The sequence below is a fragment of the Coturnix japonica genome, chromosome 2, assembly GCF_054131305.1.
Source record: "Coturnix japonica strain WE chromosome 2, WE-NBRP24, whole genome shotgun sequence".
NCBI lineage: Eukaryota > Metazoa > Chordata > Aves > Galliformes > Phasianidae > Coturnix > Coturnix japonica.
This window is the reverse complement of record NC_140664.1, coordinates 19,697,686-19,723,055: the sequence shown is the minus strand read 5'-3', so window position 1 is coordinate 19,723,055 and position 25,370 is coordinate 19,697,686. Positions and strand designations below refer to the sequence as shown.

The 25,370-nt window shown below is 41.7% G+C and overlaps 1 protein-coding gene across 5 annotated transcripts in view; it reads right to left on the bottom strand.

Moving 5' to 3' along the window:
• Positions 1–21,296, bottom strand: part of NIPAL2 (NIPA like domain containing 2) — a 46,796-nt gene extending 25,500 nt beyond the window's left edge. For all 5 annotated transcript variants that reach the window (XR_014943317.1, XM_015856136.3, XM_015856137.3 and 2 more), the window contains exons 1-3: positions 20,897–21,296; positions 5,591–5,659; positions 4,021–4,192 (exon numbers count right to left, since the gene is read on the bottom strand). Coding sequence is in view for 4 of the 5 variants with exons in the window: in XM_015856136.3 (XP_015711622.2) it covers positions 4,021–4,192; positions 5,591–5,659; positions 20,897–20,983 (328 nt within the window). In the remaining variant the exon portion in view is untranslated. The remainder of the gene's footprint in view (positions 1–4,020; positions 4,193–5,590; positions 5,660–20,896) is intronic.
• Positions 21,297–25,370: the final 4,074 nt, after the last annotated feature.

Below are 25,370 nucleotides of genomic sequence, written 5' to 3'. Positions count from 1 at the left end.
TACATCTAATCATTAAGGCTACTCTTAGTTTAAATGGCAGCTATTAATGGTGCACTAAATATAAAGGAAGATACTAAAGATTTTAGTCAGATGCCTGACCTCTTGACAGCCATTCTGCAAACTTGCAGCATTTCTAATGTGATGAAAAATCACTACTGGAAAAGTGGTGGACAAGACATCATTTGCTTTTCCCCCATGTCGATATCCTAATAAACAAGCAAGCAAGATGTCAGAGAAATTGCTCAAAAGAAAGGCCATAATGGTGAGCTTCATTCTGGAAACTGGGTTATAGAACACACACACTGCAGAGAGAAGGAAGAACCCTGGAAATGATTTTGTTGCATCTTCAGAAAAGCACTTTAAAGAAAAGACTGTTGAATGCTTCCCAGTTCCCATTTGTAACAGAGTTCTCAGAATCTCATGGTCTTGCACCACAAAGGTGTTACATTACAGGGAACGGGAGAAATACTTTTCTGCACAAATATCTGAGATTTTTTTTTTTCCTATAATACCATCAGGGATATCATTTTCCAAAGCCTAAAGCAGTATCTCGCCCCACGGCTATTTAGAAGGAGCATACGAAAATGAAAAGGGATCTCAACACTGTCAGCCTAAGTGAGTTAAGTGTAAAAAAAACTCTCTAGAGAATGATGAAAACTGCATAAGAATCCATCTCTGGTTCCACTGGCCTCTCCTCACACAACCCCCCTAAGTTATTTCTGCAAGCAAAAGCAAGGGAATGAACAAAAAAACCACAAGGGTTTAAAATTACCCAAGCTGCATATAAAAAAATGAATTCTAATTTTTAAGTATAAAAAGCTTTTTAATGATCCCATCAAACATGTACTACACCCCCCCCTCTCCCCCCCCCTTTTTTTTTCTTTTTTTTAATTAAAAATTTACCATTTTTTTCCTCTGGAAGAAAACAACTGCTGTCTTCTCAAACTATTTAAAACCCTGAACAGATGCAGAGCTTGCATCATTGCAACCACACATAGAAAAGCTTCCACTGTGCAAGAGAAGAATATATCGTCTTTGTAGATTAATTCTAAGAAAAGAGAAAAATCTGCTGGTGTTGTGCCAACTCATGGTCTGTGGTGATGAATTCTTTCTAAAATATCCATCAGAAGCGCCCATCCCAATAGGACGAAGCACAAACTTTTTGCTATTTAATTGATACTGAAATAATTGCAAAATTCAGTTGGATTTGGTTAAATGTGATTGTGGGACATAATAGTTGCTGGCTCCATCTATTTTAAGACCCAGGATGCTTTCCATTTCAGAAGTTTTGAGATACAATATGGGAATAGCCCAAATCTGGACTGGGCAGACTCCAGCGTGCCTTATCCTCTCCCCACATCCTGGTTTCCAAGCAAAGAAAAGACTCCATGTGGACCACGAGTCACAGAGATCTACAGGGACAGCTGAGCACACCACAAAGCACAGCTCTTCTCTTCATGGCTACGGTTACTGAGCATCCAGTGTCAGTGACAGAGACCTCTTACCTTCTAAGGTGTGCTGACAACACATTCAGAAAGAAGTGCTGATCCAAAGGGCAGAGTTAAGGTTCAAATACGGATTTGGAGTTTGTTAATTTCTTTGTTTAAAAAAATAAGTTGTGAAAAGTTGCACATTCAACAATGTGCCCCAAAAGAGCAGCCAACTAGACTACACAAAGCCCACATTCTTCACCTAAAGGAGAACACAACATCATGAAAATTATTTCTTGACCTTTAAAATGGAAGATCTGTCTTCTGCACAGCCATTGGCAGCCGATGTGGTGCTTCTTGGTCAGTTTGCCATTGCCCTAAACTCTAAACTATTCTAAAATTAAAAAGAGGCTTGCTCTCTCTCTGATTCCAATTTCAGAAGACAGGGAACTATCTAGTGGTAGGAAGTGTTATTGGGAAGTTATTGTTGCAATTGGCCGTTCACATCATTTTTACTTTCCCTTCCTTAAAGGGAATGATAGCTAGACTAAATACAACTTCAAATATCTCTATTGTTTGGGCTAAGAAAGGGATACTGGCAGCTGATATATGGGAATGGAATATAAAGTATTACAGTGCTTTCTGGGGTCTTCCAGAATAAATATTTTGGGGTCAGTTAAATTTTTTTTTTTTTTAAAAAAAGAGAGTGGCTAAAGGTTTTGACAAAATGTAACAGTAAGGAAAATGGTTTTTTGGTATTTGTTACAAGAAAGGGGAAATGGAAAATGAAGGAAACAGATAGAGTTCTTCATATATTGCAAAGCTATGGAAGAAATCTGTTCAGATAAAAATCACCCTAAATATGACCTTTTCTTTGCAGCACCTTAATAACCAAAGAAATTTTTTCCCTCCCCAATGCTTTTCATTTCTTCTTCCTAGATGTATATGTTTGCATTTTCTTCAGTATGGGCAACAAATTAGATCAGGTTCCTGTATGTTCAGAAACATCTGGAAATGCCTACAATTGTTAAAGATAAAACCGCAGCCACCAAAGTCACGCTGGGATCTGTCCTGTTAATTTACATTTTCATCTCAGGTAATATCTCATTCCTTTCCTTGATAAATCTTTGCTACAGTGGTGAACTACAGTCGTTTTATGTCTCATTCTCCAAAATTCTGCAATAGTTTAACATTAAAGGTTACAGTAAATTGCCTGCAGTTTCCTTCCCCCACTACTTCTTTGCTAAATTGCACCCACATATGTTTGGCTGCCTCCTTCCACTACAGACAGACAGTCCACAGGGAAGATAATTCATTTGTCTACCTTCCCATGCAGAATTGCTCACTGCATCATCGCTTCCAAGCATGAAACTGGTAGCTAGACAAAGACCATGAAATGTTATCACTTGTCAATAGCAAGCAAATGAGCTTCAGTGTATACAGAACTGTTGTGCTACCTCTCAGCCCTGTTTGTTTCAGCTGTGGATGTGAACAACACATTAAAGGATATGCTGTACTCTGTATCTGTGTTTTCCCACACTCTATACAGCAGTGCCCTGTGTACTCTGCTTTGCATTAGCACAACATAACCACATCTTTTAAAATGTATGTTTCGTTATCAAAGAAGCAAGAGATCTCAAACCTGGGATAGGTTTCTAAAAACCTTAACTATGAGAAAAAAAAAGTCCAAAATAAAGAACAACTACAAAGAGTAAAAATTGCATTAATTGCATCCTAACGATACAGATAATTCTGCTGAAGTCCAGTCTGCACATCTGATTTTTGGGTGGTCTTGAGCAAAGCCAGGAGTTGGACTTGATGATCCTTGTGGATACCTCCCAACTTGGGATGTTCTATGATTCTATGAAATGTCCATAACTAAGCTAAGAATTCCAGGAAATTTCTAGTCCCTGCTGCAGTAAGTATTATGTCAGAGAAGGGTTCGTAAAACACATTGAGAAAAAGAAAGTAATGATCTAATGAAAGAAAAATTGCTGTCAATTTATAGAGCATAGTATTCTGCAGAAGTGACTCTAATATGTGAGTAAGGACAAACCAGCACCATTCACACCCCGAGGTACATCCCAGTGTGAGGGCACCTGCCAGCAACAGGTGAGTACAGACAGGTGAATTTGCCCAATCCAACATGAAGCATGGAGATGGGCAAGGAGCAGGCAGCAGGAACTACTTGGTATAATGTTAACACAGAAATCACATTGTGGGTACTCAGGCTCTGACCATAACTGCAGGCAGCAGGATATCAGCCCCTGGCCTTGATGGCTTGTGTTGCCAGCACTATTGGTATGGCACCAGGTGACAAAATGGCAGGAATTAGCAGAGCACAGAGGGACAAGAGTCCCCAGAGTGAAAAATAATTAAAAAAAGGAAAAAATTAGAAGAGCCTCTGAGTTAAGTAGAGGGTTTGTGTTAAATTGTCAGCTCACATAATTATATGAATCATTTCTTTTCAAACCATAGCATTAGCATTTTCCCCTCATGCTCCTGCTGCAGTTCCCCTGGTATTATCCTTTAGTCACAAATAAGCATTCAATAAAGCAGGTACCAATGGAAAACGTGGCAAACATCTCACCTATGATAGATACACATCCTAGCGGAGCAACGAGGGCAATGGGGGCAAATCCATAGGCTGTGAAATTGCACAGCTCTCCAAGGCCAAGCAGGGCAGCTCCACACCACCACAGCTCACTCCTGTAGAAGGGCTTCAGCTCTGCTTGGCGAGCCAGTCGGAGATGAGCACATTTCTGGAAAATTAATTATTAGCAACAGGCATGAAAAGAAAGACTTCCATTGTGCTCTTATGTATAGCAAAAGTGGTGTAATTAAGGGGTTGTCATCTTTGAATTCCAGGTGCGTCAATGTTTTCTCTTTAAACACGCCTTTCAGCTTGCTATTGCAGACAGATGGCTTTGTGTTAACTCAGATGTGTACTTCCTAAGCCATGGTGGAAATGACTGAAAAATTAGACCTCTGAACAAACCTGAAAAGCATGAAGTGAATGCTAGCTAGTGCTTCTCAGCCATCCCTGCAAGCCTCTGTTCTAGTCTCAAAGCACAGATGAGCAGGTTGTGCTGTGAATTTAGCAACACCCAAGGGGAAGAGATGGGTCAGAATCAGAACTCTGGCAACAGACTGGGATAAGGGAACTGAACAACTTGGTTTTTCTGCTCCTGATAAGTATTCTAGCTAGGAATACAATTCCAAGATGGAAAAGGCAGCATTTAATCATTTCTGCTGTAGGGAGGACTCTTAATTCTTCAGGGAGAATTTAGGATTTGGCTACAATCCCCTAACTGACCTTAGAAGAAGATCTCAGCTAAAGCATTATTTTCAAAAGGAAAACCAGCTTTAACAGTATCAACAGGAGAAATACATACTCAAATAGTATTTCATCAGCACTTGTCACATGGAGAAGGTATCACTTACACAGTGTCATTGTTCTCCCTCTGACTGGACAGAAAGTACCTGTATGTAACAGGATAATCTGACTTTGACCATGCAGGAGTTTTGAAACAGAGCCCAGGCATTCAACACAAGGAAGTTGTCATTATGGGGAAGAACACAATGTTCACCACATTGGTTCTGCAGAATATCATTTCCTTTCTCAGATACCCCATCAGCCCCTTTGCAAGGGGAAATGAGTTCAAAATGATGGAAACAAACTGATACAGCTATCATAGTATAAATTATTGTAAAGTGTGCATTTTACTTCACCATCTGATATCTGATTTAGGAAGCATCACTGGAGAATCACAAAGAAGTTGTAAATCATTTTCCTCATGCTTCCATTTCACTCTGCAGGTTTTGCTACAGAATATGGTTCAAACAGTAATGTCTGTGACATGCCATAGCCTCAGTTGTTCCCCTTGGTGAGAAAAAGCAGAGCACTATGGCAACTTCATGCTTTGGAATATGCTCAGGGGATGAAATCCTAGGAAGAAGTTTAGCCCCTGAAGGAGAAAGGGAATATAAAGAAAGGCAAAATTCCCCAAGCCACAGGCCACCAATGCACAGTAATGTACACTATTTTGTATGCTGCATCTCTATTTTAAAAAATAAATAAATAATACAATAAAACAAATCCTAAAATAAGTTGCTTTCTAAAAACAAACAGCTCAGAATAAAGAGAAATAATTTCATACCTGTATACTCAAAGCGACGCTCATCAGAAGATTTGAGGCAGCAGCAAGTAAAACTCCCAAGAGCTCAGTCTGCAGGATCACCAAACAGAGAAATACAAAACATACTTATTAGGTGAAGAAGAACAATATGACAGTGGTTTTCTGATAGTACATCATAACAGTATCAAAAACAAATTATTGCACATTTCAGTCACTGAGTTCAGGCTGCACTAAGAAACCGATAAAAAATATCACTATACAGTGGGCTGTAATAACAAAGCTTGTGTGTGGTGCCTAGGGGTTAAGTAGTAAACAACTGGGAAACGGAAGGGCATCCTAATGCAAGAGGTGGTTTTACAGCCCTTCAGATGAACACATCCTTCAGTCTTGCAAAAGAAAAAGCTAGATGTGTCTGACATGAGCACTACACACAGAAATTCTTTTTTTTTTAAGCATTTTTTTTATTACATAACCCAGAAGTAAAACCAACAGCGATCACATTGGTCATATTAGAACACAGTGATTTTATGTTTCAACATATCCACTATTGGACAGAGCAGCCAGAATCATGGGTCTGCTGACAGCTTCTTTAATGTATCGTGTTATTTAACCAAATCCTTTTCTAATCAGCCTAATTTTCATTAAGATCTGCAAACTTTCTGTGAGGCTGAGAAATTAAAAACATCCAAGTAGGACTTATTATTTTGGGAAACAGCCTTTCAAAGGTATTATTTCAGCAAGTTCAGTGCACAGATACACAGCAGACATCCCCATCTATGTTTGAAATGTTGCAACCTTTGTATGCTGTCCTAAGTGTATTCATCCATACAAGGCTACTGGTATGGTATCATGAGAAGACACATTAGCTTGTAATATCAGTGGACTTTTACAAGGACAACGAATGAGCATCTCCAAAAGCATGAAGAAAGAACAGTGTTACTACAAAAAGTCTAGAAAAGAATGATACTCTTAAGAGGCACATCTGAATCCAACTATCTCCAGCCTCATGTACTCCTGCAGCAGCTTAGGCTCAGGAGGAAAAGCAGACAACAGAATCATACAGGGTAAGATGCTCTGCAGGTTGCAAAATGTCACCAAGATAAGTAGTACAGGAACATGAGGAGTTTTGCATTCTCTTTCCTCACAGGGAAACTGCTACCAAATGGCCAGCACCCAGGGCCTCATAGAAGCACAGGGGGTGAGTTTTCCTCCCCAAAGCTTTGGTGCCAGTAGCATTACATCTCATGCAAACTTCAACTGTCCATATGTGGATTATTGCATTTCTTTCTTCATCCAGCAAACAAACAGCAATATCAATAAAACAGCAGTTAAATCAAAATTATTTCTTTGCTCCCAAAGACTTGTTCTTTTTAAATGACAGCATGTTCCTTTGTGAGGGGGTGGAGAGTTGACCTTGTCAGCCTCATCATGAAGGGTTTAAGAATAAGGCAACAGCAGGGAACAGAAAACAGGAACTGCCAGCTCATTTACCTCATCATTTTGTTGCCTTCACGTAACTAATTGTAATATATCCCTGCTACTGCAGCACAGAACATGGTCTCTGTGGCTTTTTCCAGTTCAACAGCCAATACAGCCCTCACAGCTGTATCTCTGAACAGCCCCTTACAGCTCTTTAATCCCAGCCCATGGCTGCAAACACCAAGCAGGACTCAGTAGACAACCAGACTCCAGGGAGGAACTGTGCTGGTCTCAAAGGGGGGTCTCCATCCAGCTTTTAAGCTGCCAAAAGCACATTCATCATTCAGTGTAAAATTCCTTCAGCAGGAGCCCTAGCTCCTGAGGGCAGCCAGCAATCCTCATACATGGCATACGGATCATGGCTACAAAGGGTGAGCTACACTGTCAGTGCAGAACATGGGTGAAAACAGTGAGGTCACCAAATTCAATCTGCATGAGTGGGCAGACCTGTGGTCTTATATCCGCTCTGGGTTGCTGAAAATCAAGGTGTAAGGTACCATATGGAATGACTATCATGGCCTATAATATTTCTCAGAATCATTCCTTTTCTCTTAAGGTAAAACTTGCATGCAGCTGGTGGCAGAGGATGAGACTCTGTTTAATTTGTCATTAAATACAAAAATGAAAAAGTGAAAAATTAAGTACCCATTTTATGGCTCTATGTAACACGTGAATAGGGACTGCAGTAGGAAGTATTCCCATGCTGAGCATCTCTGTTGTCCCCTCCAGCACTAAATGCTTTTGTACCTCAGTGGCTGGTTTGTCAAGTACACGAGAGCTTTGCTTCATTAGATTAGAGTGAGCTTTCTTCAAATAGCCTTGTGGGCTGCTTCAGATTTCTCACCGTGATCACCCAAGTTATGAACTGGAATTATCTCCCAAAAGTCATTGCTTATTTTTCAGTTTCCATAAATTCCCAGGAGCAGCTCAAACATTAGGCCTTCTAATTTTCTGGGAAGCACTTAGACAACGTATGCGACCATAGTTTCAGTACTTCCCAGAACTTCACTCAGCATTCCACATCTCCAGGGCCAGCAGTGCCAGTAACTCCTCATGGAGACCATAAGAGTAAGGTCTTCCCATCCCAAGACAGGAACAGGCAGCCAGGGGCACAGAGCAGCTCCCTGGGGATGGAGATAGAGGTTGGGCAGGTCCATAGGCTTAGCTTGGCAAGGGCCCATTGCAGGCTGGAGCCTGGCCTTGCTGTGGCCTCGCTGGGGCAGAGTCTGACAGTCCTAGGGATGATGTGGAGACTTAGGCCATGGGCAGGGCTGAGGAGCCAGGGAAAAACAGTGCTTGCACAGGATCATGGCAAATCTATAGTGGCAGTCTGAGCTCTAAATTTACCCTCACTGCTCAGGTCATTTTATCATAATGACCACATGGTTCACCTGAATGTTGCTGTTGGCATATATACTGCGCTGCCTGCTCTAAACTGACATGTGTTAATGAGCTCTGGTTAATAGCGTGATAGCATCATACTTCCAATGCCAGGGCTGGACAGACACCTAAAATTAAAAGCAGAGTGCATTGCAAGAGTGAGGTCAAATATCACATGGGTCCATTCAGGGAGACAAGATGAAAGTACAGTCACACCAAATGGCTATAGCACGGCAATACTTTCTTATGTGAGTTCATATGTGAGTTAATTCATGCCAATGTTAAAGAAAATAACACAGAGCAAAAATTCAGTAAAGGAGAAAATTAGATTGCAAACTTCCCAAATCAAAGAGCATCATAAGCTAACAGACTTTTCCTAATGCACAAGAGCTATCACATAAAGCAGTGCTCAAAGCAGGAGAGAAAAAATAGGATACAATATTTCAGACTAATAAAATGGGGCATGAATGAAAGATGATGACTTGCACCAGAAGAAAGATCACCCTATCAAACTGAGACAGTTGCTGTATTGCCCTGAAGGCCACTAGAATCCTTGTGTTCCCATCTTGACATATAAAAGGCTTTATCATTTGTGCTATGTCCGCACAATGTCCTTTAGAGGCTAGAGGACTGGTGTAGCAGCCAGTTTTCTAAGTAATAAACATGACATTCTCTGAACACAGAGTTTCCAGTTGAGATATCCAGTTGTGATATCATCCATGCAGAGCTTCCCACACAAAAGTCTTGAGACAAATCTCCATGAGGGAATTCAGTTGCAGACACAACTCAAGAGCCATGGTGCTACTTAACACAACTAAGAAGTTCTATGGGAAAAAGACTGAAATACTCAAAGTTGTTGGCATAAGATGCTAATCCCTTCGTATCCAAAACATCTGTCTGAACCTGCAGGCCACTCTGTCGTACCCCAGATTTCAAACTGTTGACACATTCTTCTGATGCTTCCAAATACATTACACTTGTCCCAGAAACATCCTTCCTGTAAGTTTTCCAAAAAGTAAAAAATACAGACATTTTATTTCCTTTACCTTAATTTGATTTGAAACAAGTTGTTAAAGCCACTTGTTGGCTTTGCAGCACATGCACCATAGACAGAGACAGTGGATTTACCAACGTTTGGCAGATCTCTAGTTGCACAATTGTACCCAAAAAGTGGTGGTCAAAGGTTCAATGTCTGGATGGAAATCAGAGATGAGTGTTGTTCCTTAGGGGTCAGTACTGGGACCAGTGCTCTTTAACATCTTCTTCAATGACACCAACACATGCACCCTCATTATTTTTTGCATTACACAAAACTGTGTAGTGCAGACAACATGCCTGAGAGATGGGATGTTGTCCAGAAAGACTTAGACAGGCTTGAGCAGTGGGCCCACATGAACCTCACGAGGTTTAACAGATCTAAGTGCAAGGCCTTATACCTGGATTGTGGCAACCCTTGCTTTCAGTACAAGCTGGGAGATGTAAGGAAGCCCTGCCAAAAAGGACCTGGCAGTACTGGTGGATGGCAAGCTGGCCATGAGTCAGCAATGTGCCTTCACAACACAGAAAGCCAACTGTATCATGGACTGCATCAAAAGAAGCAGATTCTGTTTCTCTTGCTGGCAAAACTGGTTCAAGGAATGCCTTTCAACCCCATTCCCAGGCCTCCACTCCTCACTGCCTCATTTGTGTTAAAATAACTATTTGTGAGTCTAGAAAAGCACTGTTCCAGGTTTGAAACAACCCTCCCAAAATATACCCCGTTAGTATCATGTTCTTTATAAGCCACCTGCTAATGTTGGACACTGAAGGCGGATTGAAATTCACAAGGCAAAGTGAGTGCTTTAAAATGGTGACCCTGTGTTGTTTGCCAGCCATAAAAGTAACCAAAGGATCATGACTTTACGAGGAACTCTCACCAGTACATGGCATCCCACATACCAGCTCTCACACAAACCCAGACATGGGGAAGAGGGCTCTGAAGAGTCAGACAGAAGACATCATTTGCCAACTGCAGTGGCAGTGTATTGCTACTCAAAATAAATGAGCAGCAGAATTACATATTGCTGCATGTGATCCTCCTGTGAGCACTCATGCAGAGCCTGATGCTTTTTTACCCTAACACCTTTTCCCATCATTCTGGCAGTATTTTAAAAGAGCCTTTTATATGTAAGGTCCCTTTTTATTGTTAAAGTAAAGCAAGGGACTTATGGTAAATGTAAGCCAGGGTGAAATCTAAATTTTTGGCAATAATTCTAATAACTTTATCCCTGGCAGAGTACAACCTGCATTGGAGATTCAGTTATACAGTGAGGTGCAAGTTATCCACATTACATTTGTATTTTCCTATTGCACGTTAAACTGAAGTTTCCAGGCCCCTGAAATGAATACTTAGAAAGATTAACTGAATTTGTATTGAGTAAAAGCTATATGGGCATTATCTGTGGAAACTTTTCATGCTGGTAAATTAAACTCATGAAAAAAAAAATCATTTTTCATATTTTCTGCTTATTTTGTAACACCAGTTAAACTGCTCCTCCTATTTTTCGTTATTTCTGCATTTATTCATGATTTAAAGGTGTTCTCAACAAACGTAGTGAATTACATGGCTTCAAAAGCCACATTTGAATTCCAGTAATTAGGATTTCTCCAGATTAGGATGGATCCTGTAATAAAAATATGAGAAATGCCTCCTAAAATTCCAATTCTGCATTAACTCTGAATCAAGGCAAATTCAGAATCCTTAATAAAAAACACAGCTTTTAAAGAGTTACCATGTGGAATTATGAGAAGCTTATCATTTAGATACTATTATTTGTAGAGCCCAGGCTGTACTCAGTGCTTTAACAGATGTATAAAGTAAATTAGTTCCTTGTTTTCAATGGTTTTCACAGTGCAATTTGTAAAGTACTGATGGAGACATGAAACAATAGCATAAGAGTAATTACCAGCATTGGAACATATAATGAAAATACAAGTGGATTGTTCATTGTGACATGAAAGACAAAGGACATACAAGGAGAGAATGAAAGCATTTGACTCCATCTTTTTTTAGGAACACAAGAAGAGAGGAGAGAGAGGGAACTAAGCCAGAGTAAATCTGAACAAAGACAAGACACTTCACATGTTTTACACGAGTCATTACAAAGGATTCCAAACCACAGTAGATACAGTTCCTATCTCACAAACATTGCTGTTCTCTTGCCTTTACTGGGTTTTATCATCCATTAGCTTCTGAATTTAGAGTACATCTTTACAATTTGTCTCTTTCCTGGAAAAAGAAAAGGCTGAAAAAAAATAATCTTGGTAAGGTATCAAAGGGTGCAGGAGCTTGAGGGGATAGGTCATCCACAGAGATGGGGCAATTCTGTTCAGCTCCATACTTTGATCATGTTCATGCATTCTTAATTATATTTCTCAGTCCGATTAGTTAACGTTCATAACGTATTCCAAACTGAGGTGATGAATTTTAAAGGTAAAAGATAATTAAAAAGTAATTTTTGACACACTTGTATATATACGCACGTATACAGACTTATCCATCCAATATAATATTACAAGCACTATGAGCAGTAATTTTTTTTCCTTTCTGAGAAGTTACAGCAAAACCTCTCATCTCCTAAATTTCAATTTCTAATACTTGAGAATCAAATATCAGAATCATCAGAATCAGGAAATAAATGAGAGAATGGGGAAGGGACAGAATGGTTTTTTACACTGTTCCTCAGATTAAGAGACTGTGACACTGTGCTGCATAATCAGAGAGCATTTCATGTTTTAATATCACCTGTTAGATTGCAAATAAAAGCCTCTCCAGTGTGTGCACAATAGAAGCTCTAAAAAATTCAATCAAAGTTGCTAACATCTTAATAGAAGGATTTTCTCAAGGACCATCACATAGCATCTCCATGGCAACTACAGAAATTACATACCCAGAAAAACAAGAAAAGGATTGTTTAACTTTGTCAGTTTCCAAGTCCCTCAGGAGATACAAGGATGCAAGCACGGTCTGACCAGCTTCTCCCATAAAAAGGCCAACTGGCTGAGGGATACCCCTCTGCCAATGTGCTTGAGCTGGCTTTCTAGGTGTTCCAGTGTGGCCCTGTCTTGCTTCTGGAATAAAAGGCAAGGTACAATCCTGACTACTAAAACACCTGGTATATTAATTCCCAGAAATGATATCCTGGCTCATAGTGAGATCTCCACCTGTTTCTTGTGTTTCTCTGGACACCTAATGGAGTGCTGAGGAGGAGAAAGCTCAAAGCACGGAGCACACACAAGATTCATGGGGACAGTTCATGCTCTTGAAGATGGAGTAGCTCTGCCCGTACTCAGAAAGACTGGCGAACTCAGTAGGGAGCTATCTGAATGACTGAATAAATCATGCTGTTAAGTGTTATGTTAGGTTGCAAGAGAAGGCACAGAGTGCCTCGCTCTGACTCTACACACAAACGTGCCTCTGAACAAAATACACCTAGCTTGTTCCCTTCTGGTATTTTAGTACAAGCCTTGCTGGAGCACAAATTGCACCTACAAATACACAAAGCCTGGACAGCAAGAGTAAAAATCTCCTATACCAGCTGTGAGGAGCAGGACAGTGACATGCCCTTTCCAGCACGCACCTCTCCAGCATCACTTTCCAACAGAGGCAGACGAGTCTCTCATCCCCTGAATGAATCTCCCATTAGCTGTAGCTACCTCCTTCTTTCGTGTGCATGGAAGAGTCTTCTCAACATGCTCAGCTGTTGGATCCCACTGACACTGGTGGGCCTGGGTAAATATGAATGGGAAATTAGGACACTCCAAGGCTGGTGGCATTTCAGAGCAGCTCCTAACAGGAGTAATGAAAGGAGGGGTAAACAGAAAAGATCCGACCGCATTTATAATGAAGTTTGATCCATCTGGGAAAAGAATTATGTGATTATATGGTAGAGGAATGGACAGCCCAAAGGCCTTTCCAGTTCCTGCAGAGGAGTGGTGCTGTACATTTGTTTCTTGCTTTTCTTCCTGCCCCTCACGCACTTGGCTCTCCTTGTTCATTTCCACAGAGAGCGTTAATCATTTACAGATAGTTTGCAATGTAAAAAAAGGACTGAACTCCAGAAGGCAGAACATTCTGGTTAGCAACACCATTCATTTAAATATAAACAACTGCTAGATTATCAGTGATGATTTAAAAACAAGAGGTCTTGCACTCACTAAAATATTCACACACATGTATATGGGTGCACAGACGCACAAACACAACTGGATGCTTTTAATTTACAGATGCTTCTGGTCAAAGCCTTAAGATGTAAATCTGGGGTTTAGGATAAGGAATACATTTCTTGGAGAAATGATCTCAGACGCCAACTTCTTGCAGGGGCCTGGGATGTAGACAGTGGCCTCATTTTCCCTTTCTGTTTCCTTGTGACATATTACAGTCGTGCATTTTGATCTTTTACTTTGATCTGCAACTCGATATAAAGCATTGTGAGCCATTTTGTAGTTTGTGATGGGCACTGGCTGGCATACAGAGGAAACATCTAGTTCACCACAAACCAAAACATCTTTTGACCTGCTGGAGAAAGCAAGAATCAGTTGTGATGAACAATTCCTTCTAAGTACCTTTGTCTCCTTTTTGTGCTCACTGTTGCTCCTAAAAAAGATAAAAAGTATTTTCATCTTGTTTTGAGCATTCTTTCAGCAAGTTTAGCTTATAGAATTTTCTGGCTTCTTTTTGTATTTTATAGAATACAGTATGAGGGCTGCTCCAAAGCTAATGCCTCCTATTTTATTATGTTGGCCTATGGTGTCAGTAAACCAGTTTCCACTCAACAGGAAACACTAGGGAGATGAGATCTATACAGATAAATTCTGTCCATTCTGTTTTAGGAATTAAAGAAAAAGAGGGAACTGAGCACCCTTTTCCTCAGGTGCCATCAGCTCTCTTATGTAAACCACATAATGATCTTTAGTTTGTCCTAGAAGCTTTTGATCTATAGCCAAGAGATGCTAGAGCGTTCACCTGACAAAAGCTGGTAGTCTTTGTTTGACTGAAGCTTTAGCAGACACTACAAGCTTTGCTCTGTCATCTTGACATGATGACTGCTGCATGATAACACAGACACTGAATGATAATGTTCATAGTGCTTTAGTCACTGCAGGGAAAAAAAAGACTGTCACTGAAATAGGAAAAAAAAAAGCAAAGAAAGTAATATCATTAAAAGTCAATAAATGCAAGATCTTTGTGACAAGTCCAAAACATAAATATATAAATAAAATGGCAGGAAATAGTAGGTTTGAGTCATAAAGCGAAGTAAATGGAATCAGAATTCACTCACTCCAAGGCTGGAGCCCCCAAAATTTAAAGCAGGTTTTAATTGTCAGTTGACTCTCTGGTTACAAGTCTGCTATGTACACAAAGCTCATATTTTGATTGTTTTTACAGGAATCTCTTTCCAGCGTGGATATCTTTGGCTGGTGATGAAAAAGGATTCAAGTGCAATTCGTATCAGTTGGCAAAATTACCTCATTTTGATCAAGATAATAGTTAAATCATTGTACATGCTAGCTAAGATTCCAGTGTAGATTTTAGCTTCTACTGAGTAGATTCATTTAAAGGGGATTAAAGTCAGCAAGTTAGACTTACTAACTACTTTGTCTTAGCCATCCTGAAGTAGCAATGTCCAAGCAGCCAGCTTGCTTTGCTGTGAGTCATGATTTTCACACATGGAGGGTCTTCCTCCAGATCTTGCACTTAGCATGGTGGGCCAATATCCCACAGGCCCAGGAACCACAAGATTGCTTCTGTAGAAACAATGCCAGATACAAAGGGTGATGCAGGCCTTAGAAAGTCACTGAGTGCCTCATCCAGCAGTCCCATTATTTCTTTCTATCACTTTTCCACAATCTCTCTTCGTTTTCACCTTACAACCAAAACAGATCATATCACCAAAGGAGGCCAAAGCTTCTAGCCTAGATAACATAAATCAGGCATGACTATCGTGGCGAACAGTGGAGTTACACTGGCATAACCTCAATTTTTGCAATACGCATGTGTTTGTTTGATACTATTTACTTTTGAGCTTACTCTGCAAATATCACTGCCACATTTCTTAAGATCTCTGCTACAGGCCTGGCGTTGATTCGCACACCAACTGGCTGTCTTTTGAAGCTGCTGGCAGTATGTTTCTAGTCTAGATTAGTCACAGAATGGAAAGCATATCTCCCAACTGTTCACATTAATAAATGCCATTCTTCTGGTGACACTGTAAACATGAACATAACAGTTTATACGTGTCACAAAAACTCCAAATGGAATAATCATAGCCTTGGTTATTAGGTTAGCCAAAGGTCTTCACCCCCTTTATGACTGAAATGCACATTCTGGAGTTTGCTCATATTTCTAAAGCCTTGTTCCCTGAGTTTGGTCAAATTTCTACTTGAGTCACTGGGATTTTATTGATTCCTTCAAACAGGAGTTAATCAGACCCAGCATATTGCTGGAGAGATGCAAAGGTAAGATTGAGACATCGATTTTTGTATGCCCAAAGCAGACTTCCAGAACATAAGAAGATGAACATCATTTCTTAGCTTCAAAGAGCAATGAAGACTTCTTTGGATCACAAAATCATAACTATCCATATGGTCATAGGTGAGATTTTAAGAGAAGGGCAACTTTTATTTAAGAAATTAGATGAGAATTCCCCTGTCCACTTATCCAGACAAACTGTCTCACTAAATGAGGCACTATGGCAAGTGAAGCAGTGGAAATACAGGTTTAATATCTTCAGTGATGCCCGAGAAGCATGCAGCACCTTCACAAAATCTCACTTGCAGACGTTGCAGGTTGATTGCATGAGTAGTCAGACCTTCAATTTACTTCACCTTGCAGCTCTGAGGCAAGACAGTGGGACACCAAAATCAACATAATAGTCACGGCCAATTTAATTTAGAGCCTATTATTTGGAGAGCTTCAGTGTAAGCAGGACAAAGCAGGATAGGGATTGAAGCTTGTCCTGTGCCTGGTGTTTCCTACTTGGTGATGACCAGAGGAAGCAATCACCCTTCTCTGCTCCAGGGTAAATCTGATTCTGCTGCTCTGAATCTCTGTCTTGAAGAATAGTGCCTGTTTTAAGCTCTGCAGTCAGCGCAGGCTGGATATCTGACAGTCTGCACTATAACCCAAATCTTTCAGTTAAATACCGCTTTGAAGCAGTCCAAAGCAAAACTGATTTCTGCACAAGGCAGGATACTTAAAATGGTGAGTAAATTTCTCTCACACTGATCTTCTGCTCCCACTTTCTAACTAATGACAAGCTGTTCTTACTGCCTAGAAGATTTCAAATTAATGCTCTCAAATCTCTTAAAACAGATTAGCATAATTAAGAAGCCTCTGGTTATATCTATCTCCTGAATGATTAAAAATACATAAATCAATCAAATTGACATCCTCTTTAATATCCCCAGAAAAACTGAAAAACTCATTTTACCATAGCAGGGGCAGAAGGGAAAGCACTGGAAAGAGTTTGAGATTTGAGAAAAATAACCCAGAGAGAATCAGGAAACAGACACTCAGCAGAGCTCTAGTTGGGTCTATATACATAGAGTTCTGGGACCTACAGCAGTGCCTGGTGGAAACCAGATCAGCAGACCATTCCTTAGATTGGCTGAGAAAACCGTAAGCTGCCTCCAGTCTCTGGGCTACTTGCTCATCCACGGCATCTGCTCCAGACCTCCTGCCCCATCCCCTACCTTCCCTATATTAAATTATAAACAGCCCCATGGCTTAGTCCCATTCTTCCTACAATGCACATAGGAAAAAATGAATTTGAGCTGCAATTTGCCTGTGGTACAAGTACAAGGAGGACAGGCCAAGGGTAAAGCTCTTGTGTAGTTATTTCCTTTATCTTTGAGTGATTAATACATTCTCATGCAGCAGCTGTTCTTTCTCTAACCTGGATAGTGCAGATCAGACCTGGAGCTTTGGCAGAATCTGAAAGCTTGCGTGCAAAGCCAGCCCCACTGACAGCCCTGCACTTCTGATCCTAAGCAACATGTCCTTTTCTAGCAGAGCTTAATTAAATGTGGACAGAGCAGTGGAACTGCTGCTGGATTCCCAACAGCTGAACACAGCAGAAGAGCATGTAACAGCACTGACAGCAAGTGTTCACAGTGTTTTTTTAATTACAAGTTTTGACTTTTGGATTCCACACGACAGATTAAAAGAGAAAGGCAACTCCTTCTTATAACTTCAAGGGCTGTAAAGAACATGCATTTCCACTGAGAATTCTGTACACATTTTCTCCCATACACAGTCACCTGTATAATAAAGGAAATGGAAACCCTCTGAACTCTGAAGCCTAACAGGCTGAGAATGATATGAGGAAGTAGAGTCAGTTCTGATACCCTCATTGGCTTTCAACAGTTTTCTAAGAGGGAGCTGGAGCAGGGGAAAACTTTCCACTATAGCCTTCACAGATGAGCACAGCAGCAGAAAGCAGGGCGAGGGCATGTTTGTTTCTGTTCTCTCTGTGCTCAGGAACTGGTTTACCAATCAGCCTGAAACAGTGAGCATCTGCAGTCTATCAGGGAACAGAGTGTGGCATGAGGGAAACTACAGAGACTGGGAAGAAAAAAGAGTCCTGATAATACTTGGTGGTTACTTCTTGCAGGGGAAAAATTCATTCTTTATGTGCATTAAACACACTGATGGAAGCTTGTAGGACAGCATCTGAAAACAGCTTTCTCTGGTGTGTCAGCTCTCACAAAAGAGGATCTCACTGTTTCTGGGGTGCTTCCTCAGCCAAGGTATATGAGGAGATAACCTTTCTCTGGCAGCTCCCTCTGGGGCCAAACCATGCTTTCACCTTGCTGAGAACATCAAGAGGCTGCATCAAGCTCATAGCAATGAGAGGTGAGATGAAGCACTGAAGACTTCCTCCTTCAAAACAATGAGCTGAAGCCTTAATTGTAGCACTTTACATTTCACGTATATGATAGAAGGCAGCACAGAAAGACCTCACAGCAATGTGCTTAATCCTGGGGGTTTCTCACCACACCTGATGGCAGCCACTGCTGCCGGCAGATCAGAGCACACAAAGATTGGGTTTCCTGGCTGCACACAGCCACCACCTGCACAGTGAGCCTGTGACAGATGCTGATATATTGCCATGAGACAGGAGGCCACCGGTCCGTCTGAAGGAGCTGTCAGCATTGAAAACCTCAAGGATAGAGCCGAAATGACTTATCACAGCCTGTGAAATAAAATAACCTCTTAACGTGTCTGGGCAGCCTGTAATAACCCCTAGCTTATTAAGAAACAGGCAAAGAAGGGAAAAAAAAATGCAGAAATGAAAGGACTTTCCCTCTCAGGCTCAGCTTCCACACTTGAACAACCATACACAGTGACTACACGCAATAGTCGCATAAAATACTGAGTTATGGAGGAAGCATTTCTTCTGAGCTTTCATTGATGATTTCTACCCAAGCTCTTTTCTCCTTCCCTGATACATAGTTGTACCTTGATTAATATCAGTTAATAACCTCGACTAACACTGCAAAATGTCTTTGCCCATAAACAACAACATTGGAAATAAATAAACAACCTTTGGGATTTGCCAAGAGAAATTAAAAAAAGGATTAAACTGAGGCAATTACATGTACTTTAAATTAAGCAAACAAACTCCACATGTGGAGTTATGTTCATTACTCCAACAGACTCAAAATATTACAGAAGTGGTAGCTTGTTAGGAAATACATCAGGTAAATGAGTATTTAATCAGATTTTACTACATCATTAAACACGTCCACGGCCCATGATGCACAACACGAGACTATGACAGGGAAGGCTGTCAGTGCACAGCCCTAAGCAGCACCAAGCAAGTTCCATCCATGTGATGCCACCAAGTCCCACTTCCAGCCTTTGCAACCACACATTTCCCCAGCTTCATTCGTGCCAGTATCCAAGATCAATAAGGACACAGGCACTTTAACTTCTTCCTGGAAGCTTCATGTTTACAAACGTCATTCAGGACTTACTGGAGTGCCACATATTTCCCTAATATGTGTTAGATCTCCCTGCCTCAGTAGACGCCCTTGATACCCACATGGCACGAGGCAGCTGTGGCCACGAGCCATGCCAAGACCCTCATGACTGGGGGATATTTAAACTCCTGACGGTTCATGAGGCTGAAAAGTGCTCCTCCCAAAACAATCCATCTCCTCCTTCCTGGGATGTTTCCAAACAGATGAGAGCTGGTAGAGGCAGAAAACAGAGCTCCTCTTCAAAACCTAATGAAGGGGACAAAACAGTCTTGTGTTCCCAAGGGGAAAGGACAGAACCTCTGCCTGCAGACCTGAAATGACTGATCCACGGAGACAGCCAGAACAGTCCATTTGCCAGGAGTGGAGGGAGGAAATGATTTTTGATGCTTCTAAAAAATGTAAAATGTGAAAATGAGAGTGCACAGAAGAAGCGAACTCCTGGGAAAATGAAGGTTCTTGGCAGCTCATGACCCAGAGTTACCCACTGTCTGCTCCAAAGCCTCAACTATACCAACACTGAAAACCAGAGCAAGAAAACCGCCAACTTAAAAAGCTGCAATTCCCACGCAACTACTCCAAGAAACACAGGAGCAGGGCTGGGATGTTTCACAAGCAAATTTAAAACTCCATTGTAATGTACAGGCATCCCTGCAATCCCCAGCAGTTCTGCAGGCACTCCAAGACCTAGGGCACTAATTCCCATACACACACTGACTCCTGGCTCCACACTCTTGCTTCCATAAGGGGTCCTTGCTCTGGTCCCCAGAAGCATTGCCATTGGGCATCCAGCAGGAGCACTGCTCTGCTGCTCAGAGACCCCAGCAGAGGAATTCACAATTTTCCTCCCCTCTAAAGCTGAGAAACACCTCCTGCCACCTGGATATCCATCCAGCAGCACATGCAGAATCCAGAGGGAAACATTTTGGGGACCTTCCCTGAGTTACAACCTGCTACTGGGCTGCTCACAAAGAAAGGAGAGCAGTTACCAGCAAGCCATTTTATGCACAATTTATACCAATACTTTGCATCATAAAAAAGTGGTTTGCTTCTTACGTAGTGAAAAACAAGAATGTTGAGTACCCTGCCATGCCTCCTACTTTATGAGGCAAAAAAGAAAGGAAGAAGTAAAGGATTTAATCAGCCTCCAATTCATTTTTATTGTTAGCAGATGCTTCAACTTGCTAGTTGTTGGGGGCCGCTTCAGTCTCTGTTTTGCAGTCGCCCAGATACCACATTGTCAGCACTGACAACATCAGAAACACCAACAGCAACCAGGGCAGACCAGGGCAGTAGAGCCTCCTGCACTGCCACTGCTTGGGGGGTGAAGAAGGAGCAGGTACTGTCAGCAAACGGGTGCTGGAAGGTGCTTTACAGAGGACTGTGTAGGGAAGCTGAAATGATTTCCCTGCTCCCCCCTCCTAGCGCTGCAGGGCTGGTGCTTACCTGGTGTTTGTTGTACCAGGGGCTGGAGAAGGTGCCCTCAAAGAACATGCTCCAGGACGCCCACTCTGATTTGGGGAGGACGCCCATGTCCCCCTGGCCATGCCATGCACAGCCACACCAGTACGGAAAGGCAACTGGAGGCGAGGCAAAGTGGAGGACGTGGCACTTGCTTCCTGGTGCAGACAGGGCTATGCTGTGCAGGTAGGTCACCACATGCCTAGGGGTGCACAGAGCAGCACAACACAGCCAAGGGCTCTGGCAGATGCTCAGCTGGAGAAGATCTGCATCAAAGCATACAGGTGTGGAAAGGAACTTGGTCTGCAGGTGTTGCTGCTCCTTCCCTGTGCTCTCAGGTGCCTTTTTTCTCCCTCTCTAGCTTCCCAGTGCCCCACCCTGCTCTGAAAAAGCAGCCTGGGAATTTAACTCCTTCAAATCAGAGCCTAAATCTCATAGCTGTAATATTCACTTCTAGGTTATGAGTTTTATTTCCATAGTCATGTACACACTTGCAGAAATTGTTATTTCTGTCATATATTTTTTACCTGTGAATAGGTGTTCTGAATAGATTGCAGAAATGGGTTTGTTTCCAGGCTGTGGCTTTATCCATTCGTTCTGTTACTTCTAATGTAGTCACTTAATCTCTCCTGGGGAAAACAACTGAAAAAGCTCCTTAAAAGGTAGTCGAGCAGCTAGTAAGGTGGGAACTTAGCAGTTACGCTAAGGGACAAAAAGGGACTTATGGAGGGGTACAGAAAGCAAATATTAAGCTACTGCATCTTCTGGCTCCAGTCATGTTAGCTGCTTGTTACTTGGAAAGCTCAGAAGATGCTCTACCATGAAAGTACTGAAATATTGGTCAGCTGGGCTTGAACATGTCTGAAGTGACAATTTCTGTGACAGGCTTGGCCTGTAGTGATTGTACCACCTGCTGTAGAAGAGATTCCTCCAGCTCTGATGCAGAAGAAACGGGCTTGATTCTTGGTTCCAGAGGGACTGGTGGTCCCAGCATCAGCAAAAAGTTTAAGGACAGAGAAAACCAGCATGCAGAGAGCAAGCTGGGGAGTGTGATCCAGAAGGCAAGGAGATGCAATACCCAGTGGATCACAGCAGCAAAGATGACTGTAGAGAAACAAATGAGGATACAGACCCCTGGTGTGATTAACTTGTTTGAAAATGGAAGGAACACACAATTACAGGAAGGAAACTGAATTAAATCAATACTTTCCTTGTTTACTACTTCAACAGTGCCTGAATTAGCCACAGGAATGGGATCTGAATCCAGCTAGAGGTAAACTAGGGTATGGGAGAGGCAGAAGTGGCAAAGCAATGCTTGGGTTTAGATGATGATATAACACCCTAAAACAAGAAACCTTGCTTTATAACATGAAATGTTTTGTTCCCATGTCTGGTCTAACTGGAAATACCAGTTTCTGTGATTACAGCTCCGTGAGTCCTCTGTAAATAAAAGCTGGAGCTAGCTGTACCATGTGTAGGTAGGTACACTGAAAAAATACCAAACACAGCTCCAATAGTTCAGGGCTATGTAAATTGCTGCAGACTATTTTTACAGCGTTGTGTAATTATTCTCTGGAGTCCAGCTTATATTTAGGAAAAAAGTTTCTAGGCAATTTGTATTACGATTGCAAAAAAAACCCAACAACCTTCCACTTTAAAGTGGAACTGGAGTGTAAACTGCTGCACTGATATTTGCTTGGTCCAGAGAGAGCTGGAACAATAGCTCAGAGGGAAGTGTGAATGGACTCATTCTTCCAACTGGAGCGCTAAACTGGAAGTCTGCTGACAATTTAAGTGTCAACATCAGCTACTTCAAGGAGGATCATTTTAGCAGAAACACCAGGCTAATGTTCTTATTTGTCATCCTCAATTCGCACTTGTTGGATGGCAGATCCTGGGGCAAGGAGGAAAAGCATTAACCAGTTGACAAAGATTGCCTGGGCTGAAGAAGACTCTCCCATTCTTCCATCACCCATAGTCACCTCTGCTCCAGCTCAAAACTGGGAGAAAAGAGTTCATGAGGCAGGGGCCCAAAACCATCTCTGGTGGCCAAAAGCCAAGACAGTCCCCACCAGGCTGGCCGTGACCTGTGCAACATAGTCCTCTATTGCCAAAAGTTCACAAACTGGTAAGAGACTGAAACAGAGTCTAAGGGGAGTGGGAGGAGAGGAGCAGACCGAAATATCTCTTGAGGATAGTCTTGTTGTTTTCCTTCATTATCATTGGTTCCCTGACTAAAACACAATGTGACTGTGATTTTCTCATGCATAAGAATGCTATTGGAACAGGTTTTCTGTAATGCTGTCGATGTGGAGCCCTTGTTGAATTGCTTTTGAAATTGATCTAGCAGTGATGGATCACTGTTCTGCACTGGGTTCAGACATGCCTGAGCTGTCTAGGCACCCCAGGGGCCCTTGTGGCACGCTTTATTTATTAAAATCTCAGATTGTCTCATGTGTAAGAGCTCAAAGTTACTCAGATTAATTTAACCTTTCTTTAGGTTTTAAGCCAGTCCTAACAGGAAAGTAAACAGCACTTTAGAAACAATTTCTGCTCAGTTACTACCCTGCATTATTTAAACTAACTCAGTATGTGCACGTTTCCCTGTACTTCTGCATTGCGGATTTCAGGCTGCAAGTGATACTGAAATGGTGGGCATAAAGGTACTAAATCCCTTGTGACTACACTCAGAATATTCTGAGGACATGTTCCATGGAGGCAAAACAGAAGATGGGATCTGTAGCATGTTTTGACAGAGAGCAGTGTTTCCAGTCTTCAGTGGAGCCAAAGATGGAGTAGATGCTTCCTGAGTTGGTAGTGCTGCTAAAAAATCTCAGGAATGCTTAAATTGAGTCATGCACAGGATGGGAATCTTCAACACTTCCCATCCTGTTGCAAGTCATTTTGGGGCAGGAGAGAAGGGGTGGCTTTCATCAAGTTCTTATCAGCTTGTGTTACTTCTGAGCAATGGAGGCACAAGAAACTACTGTGGGATTTAATTGCATGGTTTCCCCTACTCACATATTGTATTTCTATCACATATGCCTTGGCCAAGCATGGGTCTCTGTTAACAGAAGATGATGTTTGTCATTGAGTCACAGTTTTGTAGACTGCAATGGACACTTTGTTGACCTCCGGCCATTATTATCTGGGACGGTGCTTCATCCTTGTCATTCCCTGAACCCTGGCTTGGCTGTTACTGGGATCACACAAACCAACAGGGTCTTTGTGCTGTCTTTTGCATGCAGTTTCCTAGCTCTAGCTGCTTTAAGCTCCTGCTTTCTTCCGTGGATAGCTTGACCTCACACTAGGGTTTCTTCATTTCAGGCACTCCATTCACTTGGTTGTCTGAAGCCTTTCTTGTTTGAGAGGAGCCGAAAGCCTATTCTCTTACTGAGGTTATATTTTAGTTGGTGGGTACCTACAGCTTCTGCAAGAATTAGAAGGTAGGATGGCAGAATAGCAAGCTTCTAAGAACCTGCCTCACTGCCAGTCAAAGGATCAAATACAAGAGATGTCTTAGTTCTTACCATTAAAAGTTCTCCCTTTAAATTGCATTTGTGCCCATTGGGCTCTTTTTTGTTTCTGGTGCAATTTTGATAGCAGCTGGAACAGTCTAGAACTGCACTGTGGTTGCACTGTAGGAAGTAAGTTTTGTTTGCCAATCTCCTGTCGCTTCTCAGAATTTACACTTTGTTATTGTAGATGAACCACATTTTTAGATAAAGTACGCATTCCTTGTCTATTGGGTTTCGGTCAGTTAAGAACACTCCTTAAGCCATTAAGCGGTTGATGTTATTGTTACATTCTCAGTCAAATAGGAAAGCAGCCCTTTCTTCATACCTTCAGGATATGTTGGTGTTCCTATCACTGTCTGCTCTCCACAGTTTGGACAGAGTCCCGATAATGGATAGGTCACTTCTGGGATGGATGGTCTCAGTTAGGCAACAGAGGAGAAAGTGAAGGCCTTGGCTTTGAGGACATGACCACTAGTGTCATATTAGTGTTCAAAGCACAAAAATTGTTCAGAAATATTTCTAAGTTAAGTGTCCATCAGCAGGCTTTTGCTGGATCATTTACTGTGTCAAGTAATGTTGGTACTTGGAGGACTGATTCCATGAGCTGGGGAATCTGCCCAGTGTGAGTTGCAGGTTGGGTATATTGTGTAGTATTAACACAGGACAAAATTGTGTAAGATTTGTGCAGACAATACACTGATTTTTACAAGTAACTTTTATCTCCCTTCCCGCAGAACCTTTACAAGTCCACAGTACAAGAGTGTCCTACTCCATATGCTATCAATCTCTGGAAGTTACTTTCCATCTTGAAGCCTACAAATGTATGAGAAACAGGAGTCCTGGAATCAAGATGTACATTACAGACCTTGGAGAAGTCTTTTGTCTTTCCTTTCTGGATGGTGGATCAGGGAGAGATTTGTAGACTTTGGATATTTTCATTT